Raw genomic sequence first — 23,765 nt, forward strand, 5'->3', positions numbered from 1 at the left:
CTTATGGATCTGAGAGCGAGCTGGGTCAGAAGTAAAACACTTGACCAAAGACTAGAGACCGCAGATATGAGAGTCCTGAGAAAGATTAGAGGCGTGAACAGATGGCATCAATGGCAATATCATATTAAAAATGAGGATATTATGAAAGAACTTGACATTGTCTGCATCCAGGAATGCGTTAGCAGAGCTAATCTCAGATGGTATGGTCACTTAAATAGAATGGGAGAGGAAAGATTAGCAAAACAAGTGTTCTCTGCCAGGTTGGCAGGAAAACGACCCAGAGGAAGACCAAGATATAGGTGGATTGATATGGTACAAAGTGCCTTAGAGAATAGAAATATAAGATCTGATAATGTTGGAGTCTTGACAAGTAACAGACTGATTTGGAGGAAAATTGTAGATAGGAAGTTAGTAATGATGTAATTTTTTCATGTAGTACTGTCATATCCTGTACACCCCTTGAGGGTACATGGCAGGAAGATGATGATGATGATTCTGCTGCAAGCCTTTGTTTAATTATTATCCTACCCAGATTAATTGAATATCTCCTTTCAAATTATTTCCTATATCATTTATGCACAAATTAAACAGCAGTGGTCTCAGTACACCACTAGTCACCTGCCTTCTCCTGGATTCTGCTCCTCCACACTACTTTTTGTTGTATGTCCACCAGCCACATTTTTTATCCACATCACCCATTTCATATCTATCCTCATTTTTTGCAGTTTGCATAACAGAGTTCCATGTGGTATCTTGAAAACCCAGCAGTATCATAGTGTAGCCATTCCCTTTATCCAACTCAGCTGTCACTTATTATAAAAAGTTAGTAGATTATTAAGGCATGACTGACGCTTCACAGAGCTGTGCTGCCCTTCATAGCGTATCATATTCTTATCCATCCATTCCTGAATTCTCTTTTTGACAACTTTTCCAGTGCTTTTGCCACTACTCCTGAGATGTTAATGTAGAAGAGATTTTTCACAAAATGGGAGGGGATGGAGGGGGGGGCAAAAGTTCATTCCTGGAAGCTGTATAAGAAGGATGTGAACAGAAACGTAAAGCAGGTTTTTCTTTGAAGAGCAATGATTGATCAGAATGCATTTCCCTCATCAGCTACCCTTGTTATTTTATTACAAAACACAATTAGATTCTAAAACAAGAGTGCCCTTTAACAAATTCATCCATATTATCTGATCTCCCCAGATAATATTACCCTTGTCTTGCCAATGTTGTATAATCTCTCACTAATTTCTCCTATTTCTTCTGTAATTAAGATTTTGGAGAAATTAGTGGATTTGTTCAAGGGCATTCTTGTTTTAGTTTTAGGGTAAGATAATGCCATTGCATATAGTTTGACACTTCCATTATACCACCAACCTTATGCAATGGCATTATCTTGCCCTTCTTCCATCCTTAGGTACCTTTCCTATAGTCAGATTCATTGAAAAGCAAAGTCAATAGTGCTGTTAGTTTCTTAGCACATTCCTTCCTTGATATTCCGGTAGGGTATCAAGGAACCAAGAGGTAAAATCCCATCCAGTCCCATTGCGTTATTGGCATCCAGAGTACTGAGTATTTGAAACACACTCTCCTTTTATATTTCCAAACTTTGAGCCCTTCTCATCCCTCTAGTAATAAAACCTTTTCCAGGATGAAACACCCAATAAAATTATCATTAAACAATTTCACTGTCTTTTGCATCAGTCACTATTCCATTGTCATTTACTAATGCCTTTCTTCCATAATCATTTCTTCCCTATTAGCAATAAAAAAAGAATTCCTTCCAGGCTTAATCTCTGTTCATATTCAAGTTTTGCTTCCTTACTAGGCTAGTCGCTTTTCTTGGGCTGAGTCTTATATTCCTCAAGCATCTGCTCTCCATATACTATTTTATTCCATAACCTCTTTTTTATCTGCAGTTCCCGTTTGATACTATTACTTAATCTACCAACTACAGGGAACTGCAACTCCTATCATCATCATCTACACCAACACCATCTACTGCCCACCACCACTAGTATTTTTTGTTTGTAAATTGCTTGTTTTCTCAAGGTCAATTTGTCTGTATGCAGGATGAAAAACCCTAATTTCTGAGAGAAAAAACCCTGCTACCTCCATTAGTATTTCATCATATCATCAGAGTGAAAACACACATCAGGAAGCAAAGAAGAATTGAACAAAGGACACATAGTAACCTTTATTATTATTAATATATGTATTTGCATGTAGTCTTCTTAAACTCATCACTGACTAAGCATTCACAACTACCTCTGGTAACCTATTCAGCTCATTCACCACCCTCCAAGCAAAAGGTCTAGTCCTAAATCTTTGCTAACCACTCTCTCTTACACGATTTTCACAGGTGACCTTTTGTTTTTTCTCTCCCTTCCTGCTATGTATTGAAATAAGGCCTATATTCACACTGGTCAGTGATATTCATCTCCCACTTAAAGACAGTCGCAAACATCCATAACCACAGTTGCATTTGAGCTTGCTGCCTGTTTGCCATTCAGGCTGGCATATATCTTATGCATGCCCTTAATTAATATTTAACTGATTAAATATTCCAACTCTCTCTCTCTCTCTCTCTCTGTCATCTTATGTTGGATAAATTCAACAGATCACAACTAACCATTTCATTCTTGTAACTGTCATGATATAATCCCATTCCAAAACTTTTTTATATATCAAATCCTCACCCTCACACATTCATGAGGTCTCAAAACATGCAAGATGTTTTGGCTGTGTTGTGTGTGTGTGGGGGGGGGACAAGTGATTAGAAAAGAAAGGAATCTGTTGATGTATTTCTTGAAGAGTTGGGGGGAGGTTGCATGGGTCAACAGTATGAAGAAGACTGTTCCAGAGGACAGAGGTATATGGAATGAAGGAAGAGGATGAGACGGAGGTAAACTGTATATAGATGCTTACCAGCTGTCCATATTCATATGTGATTAGACAAAAGTGGAGGAATAATGGTAGCCAGTTCAGTTGCATGGAAATACAGTAATCTACCATATATCCACTCTTCAAAACAAGGACCCTTCAATTAACCAATCCCTCCCTCCCCTCCTGTGCATGTCAACTAATTTATTATTATTATTATGTGACACCTCCAGGGAGTCCAAAGACTCATCGAGGGAAAGTGTGGCAGCAGCATTGAACGACTGATCCCCTTCCAACTACTAACTGTGCTCAAACTTGTTTAACTTTTAGAGCACCATATAATTGTACTTCAATTATCCGATCCTTCAAGTTATCGGAACAGCAAGTTCTAATAATTGAAGGTTCAGATGAATAGTAGATTACCTATAGAAAAGACATAATGCAGAAATAGTGTCTGCTGGAAAGTGATTGGAGAAAGTCATTGAGAGGGATAGAGGGAGGTGTCATTATTATGTGAAAGGTCTCTTCTGGATACTATCATGCATTTTGAGAGAATACGTCACTTCAGATATTCTCACATCTGAAGTTGGATGAATTTGGGATTTATGATGTGTTAGGAGTTGAGCAAAAGAGAAGAAATCTTAAGAATGAAAAATGCCAATTTTTTTTTTTTTTTTTGGAGGGCTGTGGATGTGATGTGTTTATGCCACAATAGGCTAGATATGAAAATGGCCCAAGAAGAGAGAGAGAGAGAGCTGATTAGTGAATAGAATGTTGTTGAAAGTGACAAAAATTCTGCTATATTTTAAGTAACTCCAGTTTTAGATTAATACAAATTATAACCTTGATATACTATACTAGACAATCACTTGCCAGTTAAGCTTGCTTGCTTATCCTCTTCATGGCACATAAGGCCAAGATCCACTTCTTCCGGATACCTCTGTCCTCTAATTCAGTCCTCTGAGCCACTAATTCAGCTTCTCTTTAGCTCTTCCAGCCAGCCAGCCTTCTTTCCTTTTCTATCATTCTCTGTCTAATCAGTTTAGTCCTTTCTCTTTCCTGTTTTCCTTCTGGATAGAGGGAGGTGTCATTATTATGTGAAAGGTCTCTTCTGGATACTATCATGCATTTTGAGAGAATACGTCACTTCAGATATTCTCACATCTGAAGTTGGATGAATTTGGGATTTATGATGTGTTAGGAGTTGAGCAAAAGAGAAGAAATCTTAAGAATGAAAAATGCCAATTTTTTTTTTTTTTTTTGGAGGGCTGTGGATGTGATGTGTTTATGCCACAATAGGCTAGATATGAAAATGGCCCAAGAAGAGAGAGAGAGAGAGCTGATTAGTGAATAGAATGTTGTTGAAAGTGACAAAAATTCTGCTATATTTTAAGTAACTCCAGTTTTAGATTATTTGTTCCTACTGATATAAAACATCTCTGAATTTTTATAATTTTCCTCACAGTCAGCTTTATCGAAATCCTTAATGTAGTACAAGATAAACATACTTGGTTAATTCTTGATTTAACATGCTTAAAGTATTCCCCACCTCTCTTACCATAGAATAGCCTTAATTTTAATGCAAGTACATGAATCAGAATCTGTGTCTAACATACAGTCAGGCAAAGGATCCTAAAATCCAACTATTTTCATCCCTGAATTATCACTAATACAGTGATCTCTCAATTATCCAACCCTTGAATGGGGGTGTGTGAACTGATATATCAATGTGTAATTATACTTCCACTCATTCAACCCTTCAGTTATCTGACTAGCAGATTGCTTTCCTATTCGGTCATATAATTGAGGGATTATTGTTATATATATCTGATTTGTTGCTTTCAGTACCGAAACACTTATTTTCTATGAAATTACATAGAAATTCTCTAGATGACTTGCCCACTACTGGACAACAATTTTCACATTTAAGTGATATTCCATTAACTAATCTTCCATTTGGATTAGTTAATGGAATATAACTGATCCAATAGGTGGATAACCCTCAGTACCATTTCCCTCTCCCTTAATGTTTATGCTTAGTAGTCTGCACTCTGCACTATTTCAGACATACTATCTGCATTGTTTGTCTTAATTTGACTGTTTGTAAGCATTGCTTAGATGTAAACCTAGTATTATCTTTATCACTTTCTTCATTATCACATGAAATTAAATCTTCCTTCCCAAATTCTTTTATGCCTCCATCTCCCCCCCCCCCCCTTTTAGGTTTTCTATCATTACAAATTATAACCTTGATATACTATACTAGACAATCACTTGCCAGTTAAGCTTGCTTGCTTATCCTCTTCATGGCACATAAGGCCAAGATCCACTTCTTCCGGATACCTCTGTCCTCTAATTCAGTCCTCTGAGCCACTAATTCAGCTTCTCTTTAGCTCTTCCAGCCAGCCAGCCTTCTTTCCTTTTCTATCATTCTCTGTCTAATCAGTTTAGTCCTTTCTCTTTCCTGTTTTCCTTCTGGGATCCATGTCAAAGCCACTTTAGGAATCTTTCTGCTGTCCATTCTCAGTATGTGTCCAGTCCATTTCCATCTCTGTTTTTTTTATTTCATCGGTGATGCTTCTTTGCACAGTCAACTTATATATGTCATTATTTGTTATACATTTTGGCCAAATATTTTTAATATTTTACATGGGCACATTTGGTTTGAAAACTATTTAATTTAGCTTCCTGTTTTTTGCTCAACTTCCATCTCTGTATTCCATTTAATAATATGGCTTTAACATTGCTATTGAAGATCTTTATTTTGGTTTTATTATGATATTTTGAATATTTCCATACATTATTTAATTTTTTTAAAAGCAGTATTAGCTTTTGTCAGTCTATGTATTATATCCTTGTCAGTTCCACCTTCAGTATATACATTTGCTCCCAACTATATAGCATGCTGATTGATTTTGATCTCTTTACATCATTTTTCTGTTTAGTTTAAGCACTTTTGTTTGTTATATTTATTTCGAGAACAACCATTTCAGCTGTTTTATACAAGTCTTCTGTTTTTGTTTGTATATCAGTTTTTTTGATGATATAGTACGCCCATAGATATGAGACCCTTTGACACTTCTGCGCATGTCAAAAGAAGGAGAATCCATTCCAATATTAGGGTAATCAATCCGTATTGTGGGATGAGTGTTTATTATTACACATCGGAAAATTAACTTCTCTTTTATGATCATTGTAAATTAACTTCTCTTTTATGATCACCTTAAAGTGCTAACTATTTTGCTTGTATAACAGTTGGAAAATTTTGCGTATAAAACACGTGATTTCGCGTGTTGGTGACCAATTCATACATCACCTTATTTCTTTCTCCCCTTTACCACGAATTGACTCTTCTTGGTAGTCTGCCAACGACAGCTCTTGATTCAGTGGTCAGACTATATCAAAACTATGTCATCAGCATAATATAGATCTAACTGTGATATCGAATTCCATTTAATTCCTCTTGTTGCACCCATAAATTTTCTCATAATACACTCAATGACTATATTAATATTCCAGACGTTACATAACCCTGCCCTAAACCAGATTATATCTCAAGCCATTTGGGTGTTGTTTCTATGCAGTAACACAGCTTTTACTTCCCTTATACATTTCTTTGATTATTCTCACATATTTGTCAGTAATTCCATAGTTAACCATAATGTTTCTCTGTCAATACAGTCAAATACTTTATCAAAATATACAAAATGCAGGTATAATGAGCTTCTAAATTCTGTGCTTTGTTCATGATATTCCTTAAAGTAAAAATGTAATGCACACTACTCTCACCTGTTTTAAAACCAACTTGTTTGTGCCTTAACATCTTCTCTACTTCATTTTTAATCCTATTTATCAATATTCTACAGAAAAGTTTAGCAGATACTGAGAGTAGGCTAATTCCTCTCCAATTCTCTCATCTAGAGATTGCATTTCTTAGGGATTATAGTTATCGTTGTTTCTTTCTATTGTTTAAGTATCTTTTCAGTCTCTAGCTCATTATTAAAGATCAGTTGCAGTATATCAGCAGCAGTTTCTTTAGTTGTTTTAAGTATTTTTATTGCTATATTATCATTTCCTAAAGCCTTTCCACTTTTTGTTTTCTCTATTATATTCGTTATTTTATTTTTTAAATATAAGTTATTCTTATGGATGATATGAATGCTAAAGTTGACAAAAGAAATGATGAGAAGAAACTAATGCATGATTAATTCTTCTTTATGCATAATTCAGCAAATTGAACAATTTCTACAATAAATAATACAAAATATAAACAATTAAAAATTCAGGAGCTCCGAGAACTTGTTTTCACTTACATGCCTCAAACAGATGCAATCCATTTACTTCATACAACTCTCTTGAAATGCACTCCAGACATTCATATATTAGATATCAGCAGAGCTGCATTATTGACATACAAGTATCTGCACCAAACCTTGATAACTATTAGCTCTTCATACTTACTACTACAACCTCTTCTTTAGCTTGTCATTTCTGCAACCTCACAGCTCACATTATGCTTACACTTCATATATGGGAAACCTTCCCTCACTCAATTATTTTATTATGCTAATAATCTTTTTACCAATGCCATCTCCTTATTTTCTTCATCTACATTTGTAGACTGCATGAGTATCTATAACTATAGCAAACAGCTAAAATATTTTGTACCATTCATAAAATTATATGATTTTAAATAATATATATTTTTGTTTAGGATTAGAAACTAAGTTTAATTTATTTTTTACTAGGCAATTTGAGGTCTAAGTTATAGTTAGTAAGCTATTGTCAAAATGCCTCTGGTGATCAATGGTATTATGCTAGAAGAAGTGCCCTCTGATACGAGGACACTTTTTGAAGTGTATCCTCATCTCAAGGTTTGTTTCATATTTGACAGCATTGTAATAATTATGCAAACTTATATTTTTAAAACATTTTTGAAATCATAAAATTGTAAATCTAATGTAATATAATCTTGCTGACATGTAAATTATGTGTTCAGAAATAAAGCATATAATATTTATCTTACATTTGTCATTATTGAAATATTGATTAGCCAATATCTCATTGGATTTCATACCAGCATCTTCAGAATACAAAAAACTTATCAAAATACACAGGCAATAATAAATAGTCCTAACTTGGTACCCTCGTTAAAAGATCGAATGCTTGTTTAAATCCAGGGGAATATCAGCTGCTTAATCTTATTTCATTTTTGGGCGTTGTTTAATACTGTCAAACAGATGAATAATTGCCAACACCTAAGCCTGTCTATACAACTAAAAGCATGTAGTAAATATGAAAGTTAATTTCTTAAGATGGCACATTTTAACTAGGTAAAAATTCTCTGTGTGTGTGTGTGTGTGTGTGTGTGTGTGTGTGTGTGTGTGTGTGTGTGTGTGTGTGTGTGTGTGTGTGTGTGTGTGTGTGTGTTACTGTCTCCCTATAGACAGCAATGAGAAGTCCTTCATGGATAGCTGATACTTTATAACATGCTTAATTATTTCTCTACTTATTGTCCTTCTGCTAATTATTTTAATGAGTGAGTAATAGAAATGAAATTGGAACATATTCAATATACACCATGACATGTAGTGAGTGACCAGTGAGAAAGTTGGTGATTCAGTTGCAGATTGTAGATGGCAGACTATAAGATGGCAATTTGCTAAGTAGACCCCTGTGTCAAACCCGATCAAAAGTTGAAATGCTGAGAGCAACTATGTGAGTTTCTCCAAATTTTTCCATGGCTTGAGTCCAGAGGTAGGTAGTGAAAGCTAGAAGATCGGCTGTAGATTGTTAGTGGCAGAATCCATATTGCTAGTCACTGATTAGTTGGTAGGTTTCTAGATGGTTCAGGAGTTGGTTGCGTTGATGACCTTCTCCATAATTTTAGAGAGAACAGAAGTGAGAACAATTAGATGGTAGTTCATTGGTTGACTTTTATCACCTTTCTTTGGGATGGGTTGCATGTGGGCCTCTTTCCATGCTGTAGGCTAGATGCCAATTGAATAAGGATAGATTGAAGAGGCAATACAGGATAGGTATTAGTTCTAGAGCACATGTTTTTAACACAGTAGGTGGGATGCCATCAGGACCAGATGCCTTGTTTGTGTTCAGGTTATTAAGGATTCTTTGGATTTCTTTCTGGCAGAAGACTATTGTTTTTGTAACATGGAGGGAACATTTCTTGGTGGAGTTGAGGGAACTTTGCCCGCGTCATCAATGCAGGAATTAGAAGAGAAGAGTGACGCCAGTAAGTCAGTCTTGTCTTTAGGTGAGGTGACTATGGTACTCTCCTGATGTGAGTGGTGAAACCAGAGTCGGTGGGTGGGTGAAAGTTGTACCCAGTGGCCTTGACAAGGGACCAGGAGTGGCTGTTGGATAGGAGGTGAGTTTTGCAGCATTTGGCCCTTTCAAAGTTTGATTTGGATTTGGTGGTGATTAGCTGCAGAATGAGCAGCTGGAGTTTTGGTATTGAGCCATTCGTGGTATGCAGACGTTTTTTCTTTTACTTCATTGGCATACTTTTTTGAAAACCAAGACTTGGTTGTTGGCTGTGAATTTGGAGTGGAATAAGGTATGAAGGCCTTCGTTCCTGTGAGGATAATTTTTGTTATTTTTATGAGCATAATTTCTATTTACATGAAAACCCAAAATTGTTAGTGTTGCATTTTAGCACAACACTTGTAAAAATCCTAGCACTCTGTATGATGATGAAGATAAAAATTGTATATCTTAACTTTTAGAATAATTGTTAATCTACTTATACTTTGCATATACTTTGCAAAGAGCTGGGCTAATGATTGTATTTATAAAATGTATCAGATGTATTCAAGCAGGAATATTAAATTTTCAATTTGTTGGGATTGTTTTTTTATTTGTAATGATTTCTATGACATAAATCATTGTTCTCTACTTGAAGACTATGGACCTTGGAGTATATGTACTAAAAGTCCATGGCCTTGTAAGGATAAACAACATATAAATTTACTTTACTTTCAGAATAAACTTACAAGACCATGGACTTTTAGTACATATACTCCAAGGTCATCATAGTCTTCTAAAGATAGTGTAAACAAGTAAGAATGTCTTCTGTATATTATTCAATTATTGAGTTATTCAGTTATACTCACTTCTTTAAAGGAGAGAATCAGACATTAATTTATAATATAGTTCATAGTGTTTTTGGTTGTAGGTATAAAAAGAAGAATCTGTTTATTTACTATGCATAATTTCTTTGTTGACCATTATTCTCTATGTTTCTCCCAAACATGGAGACTTACAGTCATCATACCCAATGGGGTTATAGAAAACTGATGCAAATGATGCCAAGCTATCTGAGTGAGCAGAGGTATACAACATACAGCTGATTTTCGATCCCAAGGAAAACTGCACTTTTAACTTGGCTAGATGGAATAGTGGCACCAATCCTGACTTATGTTTTGTAACAACCAATCCAAAGGGTCCAACCAGCGATAACGGTTTTAGGAAGATTTCCACACAGTGAGCACCACCCTGTCTTTATTGAGGTGGGCCCTCAAATCCCAATTATTGAAACTACACCAATGCCACATTGAAATTTTGCCAAGCCAAACTGGAACAGCTTTTCATTAGATCTAGATAAAAATGTGTGCTGGAATCCACCACAACCTTATAACTACCGAAGATTTTTGAAAATAATTTCTACAGCCAAAAAAACATCCCTAGAGGTGCTAGAAAAGAATACATACCTGGCTGGAGCAAAACCAGCGAAGCACTTTATAACGACTTTCTGAATAGTGAACATGTGGATGTTGCAGATGATCTTATTGACAGCTTAAATGAAGCTAGAAAGAACAAATGGATTGACACCATCGAAAAGCTGAACCTTAAACATTCAAGCAGGAGGGTATGGAGCCTCCTTAAAAAGTTGGGTGGTAATTCCCATCTCCCCAATGCAAAAGCTGCTGTTAGTGAACTGTATTGCCAATCAGATAGTGAATCTGATGGGCAATACTAGCTGCACTCCAGGGAGTGAAAACTGGTAAAGCACCTGGATTTGATAATATTCACCCTGAGTTTTTAAAAAACTCTGGACCAAATACAGTGGAATGGCTGACAAAATTCTTTTCTAATATTCTACAGAGTGGTAGATTACCTGCAGAATTTAAAAAATCAAAGATAATAGCCATCCTGAAACCTGGAAAGCCCACTGATAAACTTGAAAGCTATAGACTATAGCACTGCTCAGTGTCTGTCTTAAGTTGCTAGAAAGACTTATTTACAATAGAATTAGTACTATTATTATTGACACTCTCCCTCATGAACAGGCCGGGTTTCAGGCCTGGGCGCAACTGCGAAGATCAAGTTTGGTCATATAATGACTAATGACTCATATAGAATCTGGTTACGAAAAATGCCTTAAAACTGTTGCAGTCTTTATAGATTTCACGGTTGCATATGACACTGTATGGAGGAACGGCATGATCTACAAGCTCCTTAAAATACTGAAATGTAAAAAAATGACCCATCTGATCAACACTATTCTATCTAATAGAACAATACAGGTAGTTCTAGATGATGATATGAACAAACCAAGAACACTTAACAATGGACTCCCACAAGGGTCAGTTCTGGCCCCTCTTCTTTTCAATTTGTATATTTCTGACCTTCCAAGGACAACGTCTAGAAAATTCGCATACACTGATGATTTATGCATCACATTCCAACACCAAAATTTCTGTACTATGGAGCACATACTAACTAGTGACCTAGAGGAGCTAAACCACTTCTTTGAGAAGTGGTTTAGCTCCAAGTAGTGCTTTATAGTGCTTTACTTGGTAGTGCTTTATTTCAAGCACTACCAAGACTGAAACATGCTGTTTCCATTTGAACAGTAGCATGGCACGAGGCATATTAAGAGTGCCAGTAAATGGGAACATACTACCGCACAATTTTAATCCAAAGTATCTGGGCATAACCCTGGACAGAGCCCTCTCCTTTAATAGACATCTCTCCAATATTGCTGCCAAACTCAGAAACTAGAAATAACATACTGCATAAACTTGCCAGAACAACCTGGGGGGCTTGAGGTCCAGAGCAGATGTGGGAGCATCTGCTCTGGACCTCATCTACTCAACTGCTGAATACTGCTCAGCTGTCTGGCTGAACAGTGCACACGTTAAATTAATTGATACTGTGTTGAATCAGACAATGCCTATCATTTCTGGAACAATAAAAACTACTCCATCATATTGGCTACCAGTTCTGAGCCACATACAACTTCCACAACTACGACACCAAGACAACCTGATTCGCAAATATAACAAAATTTGCCGGAACGCACTGTTTCCTATACACTCTAATATTGACAGCTTTACATCACAGAGGCGTAAGTCAAGACATCCGCCTATTATAATGGCACAACTTGTCACTGAGGGCTACGATGCAACAATAGCATGGGAGACAAAATGGACCTCCAAAGCCCCAGTAATCTGGCAGACTGTCTTTAACCTAAACTGCCCTCCATTCAGGGTTCGACCTCCCTCAAAAAATATGGACCTCCCTAAATAGAGTTTGCACCAACCATGGTAGGTGCAGAGCTTCCTTATTTACTTGGGGAATAAGACCAAACTCATCTTGTGACTGTGGTGAGGATAACCAAACTATACAACATATCACATTTGACTGTCCTCACAGAGCCTTCATGGGACCAGTAACTGACTTTATAACAGTTTCTACTGATACTGTTGACTGGTTGTCGAACTTGCTTATTTGTATATTTTTATATGTATATATGACTACAGTGTCACTTCACACTATTGTATTCTTTTATGCATCTTGTACGTGGTTATTTGTGTGTGTGGTAGCATATGCATGTATTCTTCTTAGCAAACACACGCACAAAAAAAAAAACAGTATATAAGTTTCATTTTGTCTTTGAATTATGTTCTACAATTGGGAAAAAACTAATAAATTTTTTGTGAGAAAGAAAAATTTAAATCTATTATTATTATTTTTTTTTTTAATCAAGATATGAAGTTAATGTCTACTTGGTTAATGTCTCTTTGTTGTTTTGGTTGAGTAAAATTTCGTTTTGCGTAGTAAAATTACTGATTACAAATATTTACGAACTCCAAGTGGTACGTAAAAGGAGTGTAAACAAGTAAGAATGTCTTCTGTATTATTATTCAATTATTGAGTTATTCAGTTATACTCACGTCTTTAAAGGAGAGAATCAGACATTAATTTATAATATAGTTCATAGTGTTTTTGGTTGCAGGTATAAAAAGAAGAATCTGTTTATTTACTATGCATTTTCTCCCAAACATATAAACACATAGGTAATAGTTTTTTCATGTTAATTGATGAAACCTTTCATGGCACAAGTATCTCTTAAACACAGGTAGTTGCTCATCAACATCAGTATACAACTTCAAACTAAAAAAATAACAGAGTTTTTGAGTTTGAAGTGCTTTTTGGATATACTGCTTGGTAAGTTATACCATTCCTTCATGTTGGTTAATTATGGTGGCTGCTGTACCTCTGTTTATTGATAGATTGCCTATCTTGCCACCATTTAAAGATTACATTTTGTGTAATATTATGCAAAATTTTGTAGCATGCTGCATGTGTAGCACATATGCTCCCCATCATTTTAAAATGTGGCAGGTAAGAGATGGGGGTCCATATATGCATGAAATGTGGACAGTGGGAAGAGCTGGATGATTTCAATTCTAGTATATCTGGTTTCCTTAGCAGTGATAGTGATGCAATGGAAATGAGTAAGTGCAAGCAGAAAGATATGAGTTTATTGATAGATTGATGCCTATCTTGCCATCATTTAAAGATTACATTTTGTGTAATCTTTAAATCAAAGGAAAGGAAGGCAAGTGCTTGGTTGCAATTGACTAGATATTAGACAGTATGACTAGATATATGTGGGAGAAACCTTGAGGTAGGGTAGGATGCTTAGACATGATAAAGGTTCTGAGAAAGAGAGAGAGAAGGAAGATATGAAAAATGAGTTGATTTGTAAGAAGGAAGAGATTAGTAGACTTGAAAGACCAATGAGATGAAGAAGAGGGGAGAAAGATGGAAAGGTGAATGAGAAGAGAAAATGGAGAGAGTAGCAGGGGATGCTGATAAGCAAGGAGTAAATTAATATGTGAGGGAAGTAATGTGCAGAGACTCAGTGATTTGTTGTGTGCAGTCTAAAATGTTGGAGGCATGCTTGCCTGGAGAAACAGTGGTGTGACTATGGTGATAAAGCGAGATGAGAATGTTGATGAGATGACAGTAATGGTTAGTACAAATAATCTTAGAGTGGTGAGAGATCTGAAGCTGATGTTTAAAAAAAGTGTGAGAGGAAAGTTAGTGAGCATATTACCCAGATATGATAATGCAGAATTGAGGAGGAGAGCATTAGTAATGAATGATATTACTGATAGCAAGAATATGTTGAGAGGTCTGGAATATGCATCCTTGCACCTGAATGTGGAAGGAATGTGGAAATAGGCATCTGAAGAGATTGTTGTTCTCTGAGCAAGTGAGTGTTAGGGCAAGGACATATTTCCATCTCCACACACATATCTCCACAAGGGACAGTCCCTTGTGGAGATAGTTACTTTGGAGACAGGAGAACGTATGCTATATGCAGAGTCAAATGGAATCTGGAGGGAATAATAAGTATAGAAATGTTGATAGTCCATTGATGTTTCTTTATACAGATGCCAGAAGCATCAGGAATAATGGACATGAATTGGTGGCATTGATACCTCAGCATGTCCAAAGATGATGTTCTGACAGGAATGGAAGTGGAAGACTATAGCTTCCAAATTCTATAGCTTTGGGAGCAAATGGCATTAATAGTTTTTAAAATTGTGCAGCTAAGGTGGGCAGGACAAGATATTCAGTGGCATGTTACTGTGGGCCAGGGAACACAGGTTGTTGAGCAAGAAATGTTTAGGCCGATAAGTTTGGCAAGTGAATGTTATTGAATTCTTGAGGGAAAAATGTCTCAGGAGACAGGCAACGTGTAATAGACGAAACATAAGGATTAGGAGTTTTGGATTTGGTCCTACCATCAGAGGATCTGATTAACTGAGATGTCAGTCTTGCTCTCCATTGGTGAGAGTGACCATGTAGTCTTAATTTGGGTGCTGAAAAGCCATGCAGAAGTAGGAGAAAGTAATTTGTGAAATTATAAGACAGCGACTAGAATTATCTTAGAAATCAACTTGGAGTGGTTCCATGTACGGAAGAATTGCAAAAGAGTGATTTTACCAGTGGGAGGTCAAGAAATATTTACCCACAGCAATGGCAAAGTACATGATTAATGAAATCAAACAAGAGCTGCAGATGGAGAAAAAAAAAGTTATAGAAAAAGTATAAAAAGGGAGGTGGAGAGCAGTGGCGTGAGAAATATAAGACTGAAGCTAGGAAAGTGACTAGTTTAGTAAGGAAGGCAAAAAATGGAATAGGAGAAGAAACTAGCTATAGTCCAAGCAAAATCCTCAGGAATTCTTTTGTTACTTGGCTAGTAGGAAGAGAAATAATTGTGAACAAATGATCCCATTAGATGGAAAAACAAGGTTGAATGATCAGTGTAGATGATATAGCAAAACTGTTTAATTACTTGATTGAGTTATTAAATTCCAGAAAAGCAGGTTTTATTCTTGGGGGTGAGCAGGGTTGAAGTGCAAGAGGCAAATGTGTTTCAAATACTAAATATTCTGGAAGTTAGGCAGAACTGGATGGGATTTTGCCATGTATTTTATGCTAAGGAACTGACAGCTCTGTTCAGTGAAAGTCTTGCTACTTGTAAAGTGCCTAATGATTAGGAGGAGGATAAGATAATGCTGGAATGACGGCATCAAACTATAGACAAGTTTATCTCTCTTCTTTAGTTAAGATTTTGGAGAAATTAGTGAGAGATTATATATAGAATTGAGCAGATGTATCTGTGGAAGTCAGCATGGATTTGTTAAGGTGTGTAATTTACTTGTCTTTTATAATAAAGTGACGAGTTGTTGATCAGGGGAAGGCATATATTGGCATATTTATGAATTTTGCATTAATATTTGAAAGGGTGCACACGACATCCTATTGATATTTAAGTTGCAACACATAGGGTTATCAGGTTGGTGAATTTGATTGGAATTTTTGTGATAGATATCAGGGTTTGTGCAGAGGAGTAGTATCAAAAAAAAAAAAAAGGAAGGTCACAAGTGGGAGTTCCACAGGGATTAGCACTGGTAACTTTGATTTTTTAACATTTGAGTCACTGTTGTCATTGGGCTCAAGGGAGATAATTATTTTCAGGATGATGTGAAGCTTGGAAGGATTATTAGTAATAGTACCAATGTGGTAGCTCTTCAGGAGAATTTGAATAAGCTGAGCAGATAGGAATGTCAGTGTAATGCAACTAAATGTAAGTTCTTAATTTAGGATCCACCAATAGAAGTCTTCATACTCTCTTGGTGGAAGTATACTAGAGGAAGTGAAGGAGGCAAAGAATCTGGTGATAGTTAATATAAAAAAAATTTAAAGGACTGAGAAGATTTCTGCAGTACTAAGGACTTGGACCAGTAGAGGAAGGAATGATGTCATATAATAGAAAGTTGGTAATTTGGGAAATAGTGTCAAAACTGACTAACATACCTGACTCCTGTATTTAAATAATCTTTTTTTTTTTTTTTCTAGAAAAATGTGTGGAATTCTTGATGAATGATCTGGATTGGACAATCCAGATCATTTATCAAGATTAATGATCTGGGCAGTTAATAAGCATGAAAGAAACTTATCAATTTCATATATGGGAGAGTCAATATAATTCACAATTATAATAAGTTAATTAAATCCAGCAATATCCCATATGAAATTGCTAAGTTTCTTTCACATTTATTAACTGTCCATATTTTAACAGTTTGAGTTTATAATGCTTGTCTTAAAAAAAGTAACTGAAAATGTGAGTAGAAAGCAGTATTGTAAAGAGATATATTTATCCTAGCTAATTGGCAGAGAAGTAAATCATTTATGCCATATTTTTGCTTCATGTTGTGTACTGTATTTTAATATTACCTGCTACATGATTTTTTATTTGTATCCTAAAAGTCTTGAGGAGCTCCTATATATGCTACTGTATATTAAACTAAATAATGAGGTGTGTAACAAATATTCTACATTAATATGTGACAAAATAACTTTTGTGTTCTTACTGAAAATAAGACAGGTTTAAGCAGAGAAAGCTATCCATAACTTTCATTTATTTATTTTTCATAATTAGGATGTTGCCGCTTCTCTGATTTCACAAGCTCCAAAGGTTATTGGTCCTGTAGGTTTGCTTTATGTCCACCAGAGAGAATATGCTTCAACTGCACCACATGATAGTAGGTTTTGTTTTATTACTATTTTTTAAAGTAACTGTATGTTTTGTTATTTCTGTAATGTGTTTGAAGCCACCAAAATAAGCAGAAATTTTGTTTGGGATATTTTTATGTTAATTTTGCTTGGAATTGAAGTATTAGAGACAAGTAGAATCTGTAATATACTTTGTAATAGATCAAGTGATTGAACATATTGTGCCACATCAGATATTCTGGCTACACATTTACAGTACAAAATAGTAATGTTACAGTATGTAGTTCAGATGTCCAATTTAAATGTTTCATGGAATTGATGGTATATTGATGGATTAATCAGCAACAAAAGGGGAAAAGTAAGAATTAGTGTCAGATATGGAAGTGGAAAGAAAGATACAGTATCTTATAACAACAGTATCTGTTGTTAAAAGATCATCTTTGGAAATGCAAGTAAGACATTATCAGATATATAGCTCAGTTGTATCTTAAATATTGAAGAATATGAAAGATGCGAGAAGGAAATATGAAAGAAGATAAGATTCATTGATTGAAGTTGGTACTCAATGAAAAAATGTTTTGTAAAGTGGGGAAATGCAGATTATCAAAATTTTTAGAAATAAGAAGAAAAAAAGTGAAAGAAGTGCCTGAGATATTAAAAAATAATGATTTGTGAAAGGTAGCAGAATAAATGAAAAGGGATTCAAATTGTTGGAAGTGGAGGGAGGGAGGGATGGATGAGGAGGAGGGGGGGGCAATATTGTGATTATGCTTTAGAGATATGTGATACTTTAGTGATATTAAATTATATGATAATGACTAAGTTGTTTATAAAAATTGCTGAAAGCAGTTTGAAAAGGATTTGACATTAGACATTTTGAAAAACTACATTACTAGTAATAGGTGAATACGAATGAACTGTAAGAGAGCTGCTAGGGTGGACAGTTTAAAATAGTATAAAACATAAATAATGTGAGATTGAAAGTTGACTGCAAGGTGGCTATATAGCTTTTAACCTATCAGAAGTCAGAATTTCCTCAGATGACAGTCTGGTTTTCTTTTTTTCCCCTTTTGTCTGTCTGCTTGTCTGTGTGAACGAAAAAAGTTGGATAGAGAATGGGAAATGGCTGGTTTCATATAAGTCCAAACATATGGTTACAAATATATGCCAAAAAGACAAGTATTTAGGCTTATACTATTTTAAACTCATTATTAGATTTAATGGAATAAATACAGCACAGCAGAACAATTAAACACAAGTTTAATGGATCTTATATATCATCTAAAAATTTCAGGGGATATAGGATCTCTCTGCCATATCTTCTTATAGCAGCACTTCAAGAGATGATTCAAAAAATTAACTGAAGTTCCAAAGGCATGACAATAAAAAGTGAAAAATTATCCAATTTAAGAATTGCATGATATTGTATTAATTTCAGAATCAGCACAAAACCTACAGGAAATAATAAATATACTGAACATAGAAAGCAAGAAGATAGGTCTTAATATTAATACAGAAAAAAACAAAAGTTCAATAGGTACTTAAGAGCAAAAACAATAAAACTTATTGATGAGCCAGTAGAAATAGTCTATTCTTGGGGCAACTTTTTGACATTGAAAATGGATTACAGAGCAAAATTAAAAGAAGAATACAGTCCTGGTATTCATTTGGGAAATTGAATTACATCTTCAAAAATAAATTACCCATCTGCCTGAAAAGTAAAGTATTGGTGACAGAAAGAAGAATGAAGAGAATCATCCTAGGAATAACACTAATGGATAAAAAGAGGAAGGAATGGATCAGATCGCAGACAAATGTCTTGGATGCAATAGAAATTATAAAAAGTATCCAAATGGAGATGGGCAGGACATCTGGCTTGAGGAACAGACAATAGAGGACCAGAAAAGTAACAGAATGGATACTAATCGAAAATTGAAGACAAGTACACCCAAAAACAAGATTGGCAGATGAAATGGAAAAACTGGCTGAAAAGAGATGGATGGCAGAAGCAGAAGAGCAGGTAATTTGAAGATAATGGGGAGGTCTTCATTCAGCAGTGGATCAAAAATGGCTGAGAAAGAAGAAGATATATCATTTCAGTCACAGAGACATCATGAGGGATACAATCTTAAAATTGTAAAAGCACACACCAAAACAGTCAAAACAATACTTGGAAAAAAAAAAGTTAGACTTAAAGCCTACAGTTTTATGAGAGGTGCTCTCGTATTGTGTGTGTGTGTGTCTAATATACACATGCTATAACTAGTGACCTTTATTTAAAAACAAACTTTTTTTTTAGATCAAGCCAGTCATAAGTGCACACATGTAGGCTAGAGATGAGAGGATGACTTGTAATTTTTTATGTACCACAGTAATTTATTGCATCCATAATGCAACTAGAAATTAGTTTCTCTTAGTTTTCATGCTTAAACATAGCAGTCGTATGGAAATGTTTCATGTTTCACTAATGTGCTAAAATATAATTCAATACACACTTAATAACTTGTCACTTCCAGTCATCTTTCATTCCATCCACCCCAATTCTGTGGAACAGACTCCTCTGCAAAATGTTTACAAAGGACTATAAGTTCCAACAGTTCAAGAATATAGGCAGTTACTTTACTCTTGAGATCCCTGTCCATACAGACATTTGCTATGATCACTTCTACCTTTCATGTGTGAAGTAATATAAAAAAAAAAAACTTATTTCCTGGATGTGCAGGAATCTAACAAACACTAGAGAATATTTGCATGCCAAATCTCCACTAATATAGATAAAAGAAACCAAGATTTGACTACCTCAGCACCATCCCACCAAAGAATGATTACGACAAAACATAGGTCAACAAATTCTTCATCAACCTCTGAAACAATCAGATGAACGTAGAAAAACATGTATTCAGAGGAATAGTAATTCTTCCCTATATAGCCTGTTGCAGATAAGATACTACATCTACTACATCAACAAAATATAATGGTTGTCTTCTAACCCCTCAAGAAGATCTGTAATCTCCTGAACCCTCCCCATTCACCTCAAAAAAATTCTGATGTCTACAAGATTAATTGTATCTGTGGTTTGTGCTACAAAGGAGAGACAGGTCAGAAAAGGTATGCCAACCTGAACACATCAAGGACATAGGGAGAAAAAGGGAACACAAATCAAGACTTGCAGCACATACAACTGAAACCAAACATTAAATATTATGACAACAAATCAAAATGCTCCACATAATTATAGATTTTTTGCAAGAGTGTTCAAGGAGTCAGCTGCAATGATTAAACATCCTCAACAGTACAACAACATCGAAGGAATGATTTTACATAAGTCTGGTCTTCTCTAATTAAACGTTACATTCACTCAATCAGTAGTTTGCAGCAGACCACAAACCAGCGAACAACTTCACAGCAAATGCATGATTTCCATTGTTATTTCTGTTTTCAAATATTTCATTATGTTGGTTCACTTAGACAGGTCAGTCAATTATTTCTCCTCATGGTGTGAAACACTAAAATAAAATAAATTTCAATTTTCATTCGAAAATTCTTGTGTTTTTATTGGAACCAGTAGAGGAGTCAATAAATTATTTCTATTCCATCTGTTTTTTTTTTTTTTTTTTGTCCTCAATCCATAGAAGCCTATACTATGATATTCATAATGAATTGTTATATTAGGCCTGCATTACATTGAGATTTAAAAAAAAAAAAGTATTTTGCTTTTATATATGTGTTTATTATAAAGGGTGCTCTTGCCTTGATTAGTCATTTCAAATTTCTTGATTTTTCTGGACGGTGGGTTGAAAACTTCCTTTTGCAAAGTGGATTTTAGAAACATCTGCTGTATATAAGCTTTCAACCATTTGCAACAAACACACTTCTTTTGCCATCTGATCTTCCAAGGCAAGCATTCAGTCATATTTAAAAGTTGTTGGTTTTTTGTATTGAAAATAATTTTATTTTGCTCAAGTGAATTTAATATTTAAGTGACTTTCTTCTTCCATTCTAGAACATATTAGTGTTTTGGGTACTGATGATGCCACAACTTGCAGCATGGTAGCTTTGAGGCATACAGGTATGTAAATCAGGTATTAATCTATAATGATTTTCAAAAAAATAGTCTAAATAATCTTGTAGGTAAAATGTTTTAGATAAAATTCAAAATCTCATATAGGTCAGCTCTCAGTATAGCTACACTGCTGTAATGAATTTGCCTGCAATGAAAGACTGAAAAAGGTATGTCTAAAACTCTATAGTAACAAAGACCTTTTAAATGATAGTTGGTATAGAAACCTTATGAATCAACTATTTATTTGGACTCTTCAGATTTTCTATAGTGTGAATCAACTATCTAGAATGAAAATGTCTTTCTTTCTTCAACAAATATGCTCCATTCTTGCCCCATTATACATATTTATAAGTTGTTGTTGAGAAATAACTGGTGTTGAATGTAATTCATAACAGTTATTCAAATTAAGTGGATGTGGATATTGAATCCAACATTATTTCAAAGCCGAATGAATAGACAAACTACAAGAGTTTCATTCCAAATATAGAAACTATAAAAGTTTTGGCAGATCCAAGCGTAAGCATTAATAATTTAAGATAGAAATTATTTTTGAATTTGGCATATTTAATCAAGGAAAAAGTATAGTTTTTCAGAAACAAATGATCACAAATAGATTGCTTATGTGAAGAAAATAGTTCATTTGTAAAATTTTCAGTCAATATTTTGTGAGTATCTTCATTGCAAAATTAGTTTAACATGTTTGTGTAGGGCAGTAGTATCTGCCATGTGTAAACTGCTGGCAGGAACTAGCTGCAGCATGCATATGCCACTTCCAAGTCTTTCAAAGTAATTACTCCAGGCATTTAGGATAGCTTCGGTTTTCATGTCATCTTTGATTCCTATTACAATATTGTTTCCTCCATTTCTAAGCTTCTTCAAATAGCCTCCAGAACATTTTGCCACTTTCCTGATATTTATTTTCTATATTCTTACCAAAGTCTTCCCATGATTTTTGTTTAGCTATTTCACACAGCTTTAGCTCTTTTACATTTTTTTCTGTATTCTTTTAGGGCATCTGCTGAATTATTTGCTAGAAACGTTTGGTATGCATTCTTCTTTTCCAGGACTGCTTCTTTAACTTCTTGGGTCCACCATGGTGATCTTATTTTTCTATCCTTGTATACAACTTCACCACATACCTCTCTAACCGATTCAATCACTGTGTTCTTCAGAGTTTTGTTTCATTAAACATTATTCACATGGAAAAAAAGGAAACAAACAAGGTTTGTTTCCTTTTTTTCTTAATAATGTTTATATAGTCAAGTCTACAATTTACTTGTAAAAGCTTCTCAATTTTAATTCTTTTTAAAACTTTCTTACATACTGTTCTTTTCAATATGATATCCATTTTTATCCTGCTTAGTACTAGGTAATAGTCACTTCCAATTTCAAATCCTCTGTACACTCTTGTATCTTGAACGAGCATGAAGATATCACTATCAACAATGACATAGTCAATGAGGCTTTTCTTATTTCTTGTGTCTTCTCTCCATGTGAACTTGTGTACATCTTTATGTTGAAACGTGGTGTTATTAATGACTAGTCCGTGTCCTGAGCAAAAGTCCAGTAAATACCATTATTATTAGCCCTGACCTTTTCTCCAAATTTTTCCAAAATGTTCCTATATGTCTGGTGGGATTCATTTCCCACTCTGCTGTTTAGATCCCCAACAAGGACTTTTTCTAATGACTCAAAAACTCCTCACCCTTCTTCCTTGGAAGAACTTTCTGTGGTACCGTAGGCACAAATAAGTTTTATTGTCCATGTCCCCATTTTGAAGTTTACCCACATAACTCGACTTGAAACTGCTTTCCAATCAAGAAGTTTATCTTCATGTTTGCTGTTTAATGCTATCACTACTCCTTCCTTTTCTTGATCATTATTTCCTGAAAATAACTTATTATTTAGTAAGATCTCACCTGCTTTTGTCTTGTTTGTCTCAGTATTGGCGGTTATGTCCACGTGGTACTTTTCTTCTGCAAGTTTGATTTCCTTTCCATTAATACTCCTTATATTGATAGTTCCTATCTTCAGTTCTTCTGATGTTGGATTTATTCTTCTTCTAGATGTTGAGTCAGAGCTTGTTCCAGTAGCTGACTTTTCACTGTTTGCCCTGGTTTCCTGATGAAAACAGTGATGGGCCTTGTTTAACCTTCGCCACCACAGCCAGCATGAAATGTTATCATGTTGTACAATTATATGCATTTGTGGTTTAAGCCAATAGAGAGTACAAGGTCAGCTAAGTCCCAAATTTGCTAGCCCATCATCGTTCATTTATACCCAGTAGATACTTACTAACAGGGCACACCATGTGAAGGTGAGGATTGGACATTAGGTCAGAAGCCCCAATTGGTTCTTTGGTTTCCTGAAAGGCGATGTGGAGGTCTACTGCCAGTTATTTGGCTTTGGCTCTTAATCTAGCCCATGTGAGGTATCTATTATTGATAAGACAGAAAAACTGCTGACAAAAAAAAAAAAAAAA

The 23,765-nt window shown here is 35.1% G+C and overlaps 1 protein-coding gene across 2 annotated transcripts in view; it reads left to right on the forward strand.

Annotated features, from left to right (window-relative positions):
* Nucleotides 1-23,765, forward strand: part of Ntan1 (N-terminal amidohydrolase 1) — a 129,328-nt gene that overhangs the window by 7,690 nt on the left and 97,873 nt on the right. For both annotated transcript variants that reach the window (XM_090406857.1, XM_090406858.1), the window contains exons 2-4: nt 7,632-7,757; nt 17,147-17,249; nt 21,224-21,289. In XM_090406857.1, the coding sequence (XP_090262983.1) occupies nt 7,674-7,757; nt 17,147-17,249; nt 21,224-21,289 (253 nt within the window). In that variant the 5' untranslated portion in view covers nt 7,632-7,673. The remainder of the gene's footprint in view (nt 1-7,631; nt 7,758-17,146; nt 17,250-21,223; nt 21,290-23,765) is intronic.

Source organism: Typopeltis vanoorti, chromosome 17 (assembly GCF_054136105.1).
Source record: "Typopeltis vanoorti isolate ZY-2024b chromosome 17, IOZ_Tvanoo_1.0, whole genome shotgun sequence".
Classification (NCBI taxonomy): Eukaryota; Metazoa; Arthropoda; class Arachnida; order Uropygi; family Thelyphonidae; genus Typopeltis; species Typopeltis vanoorti.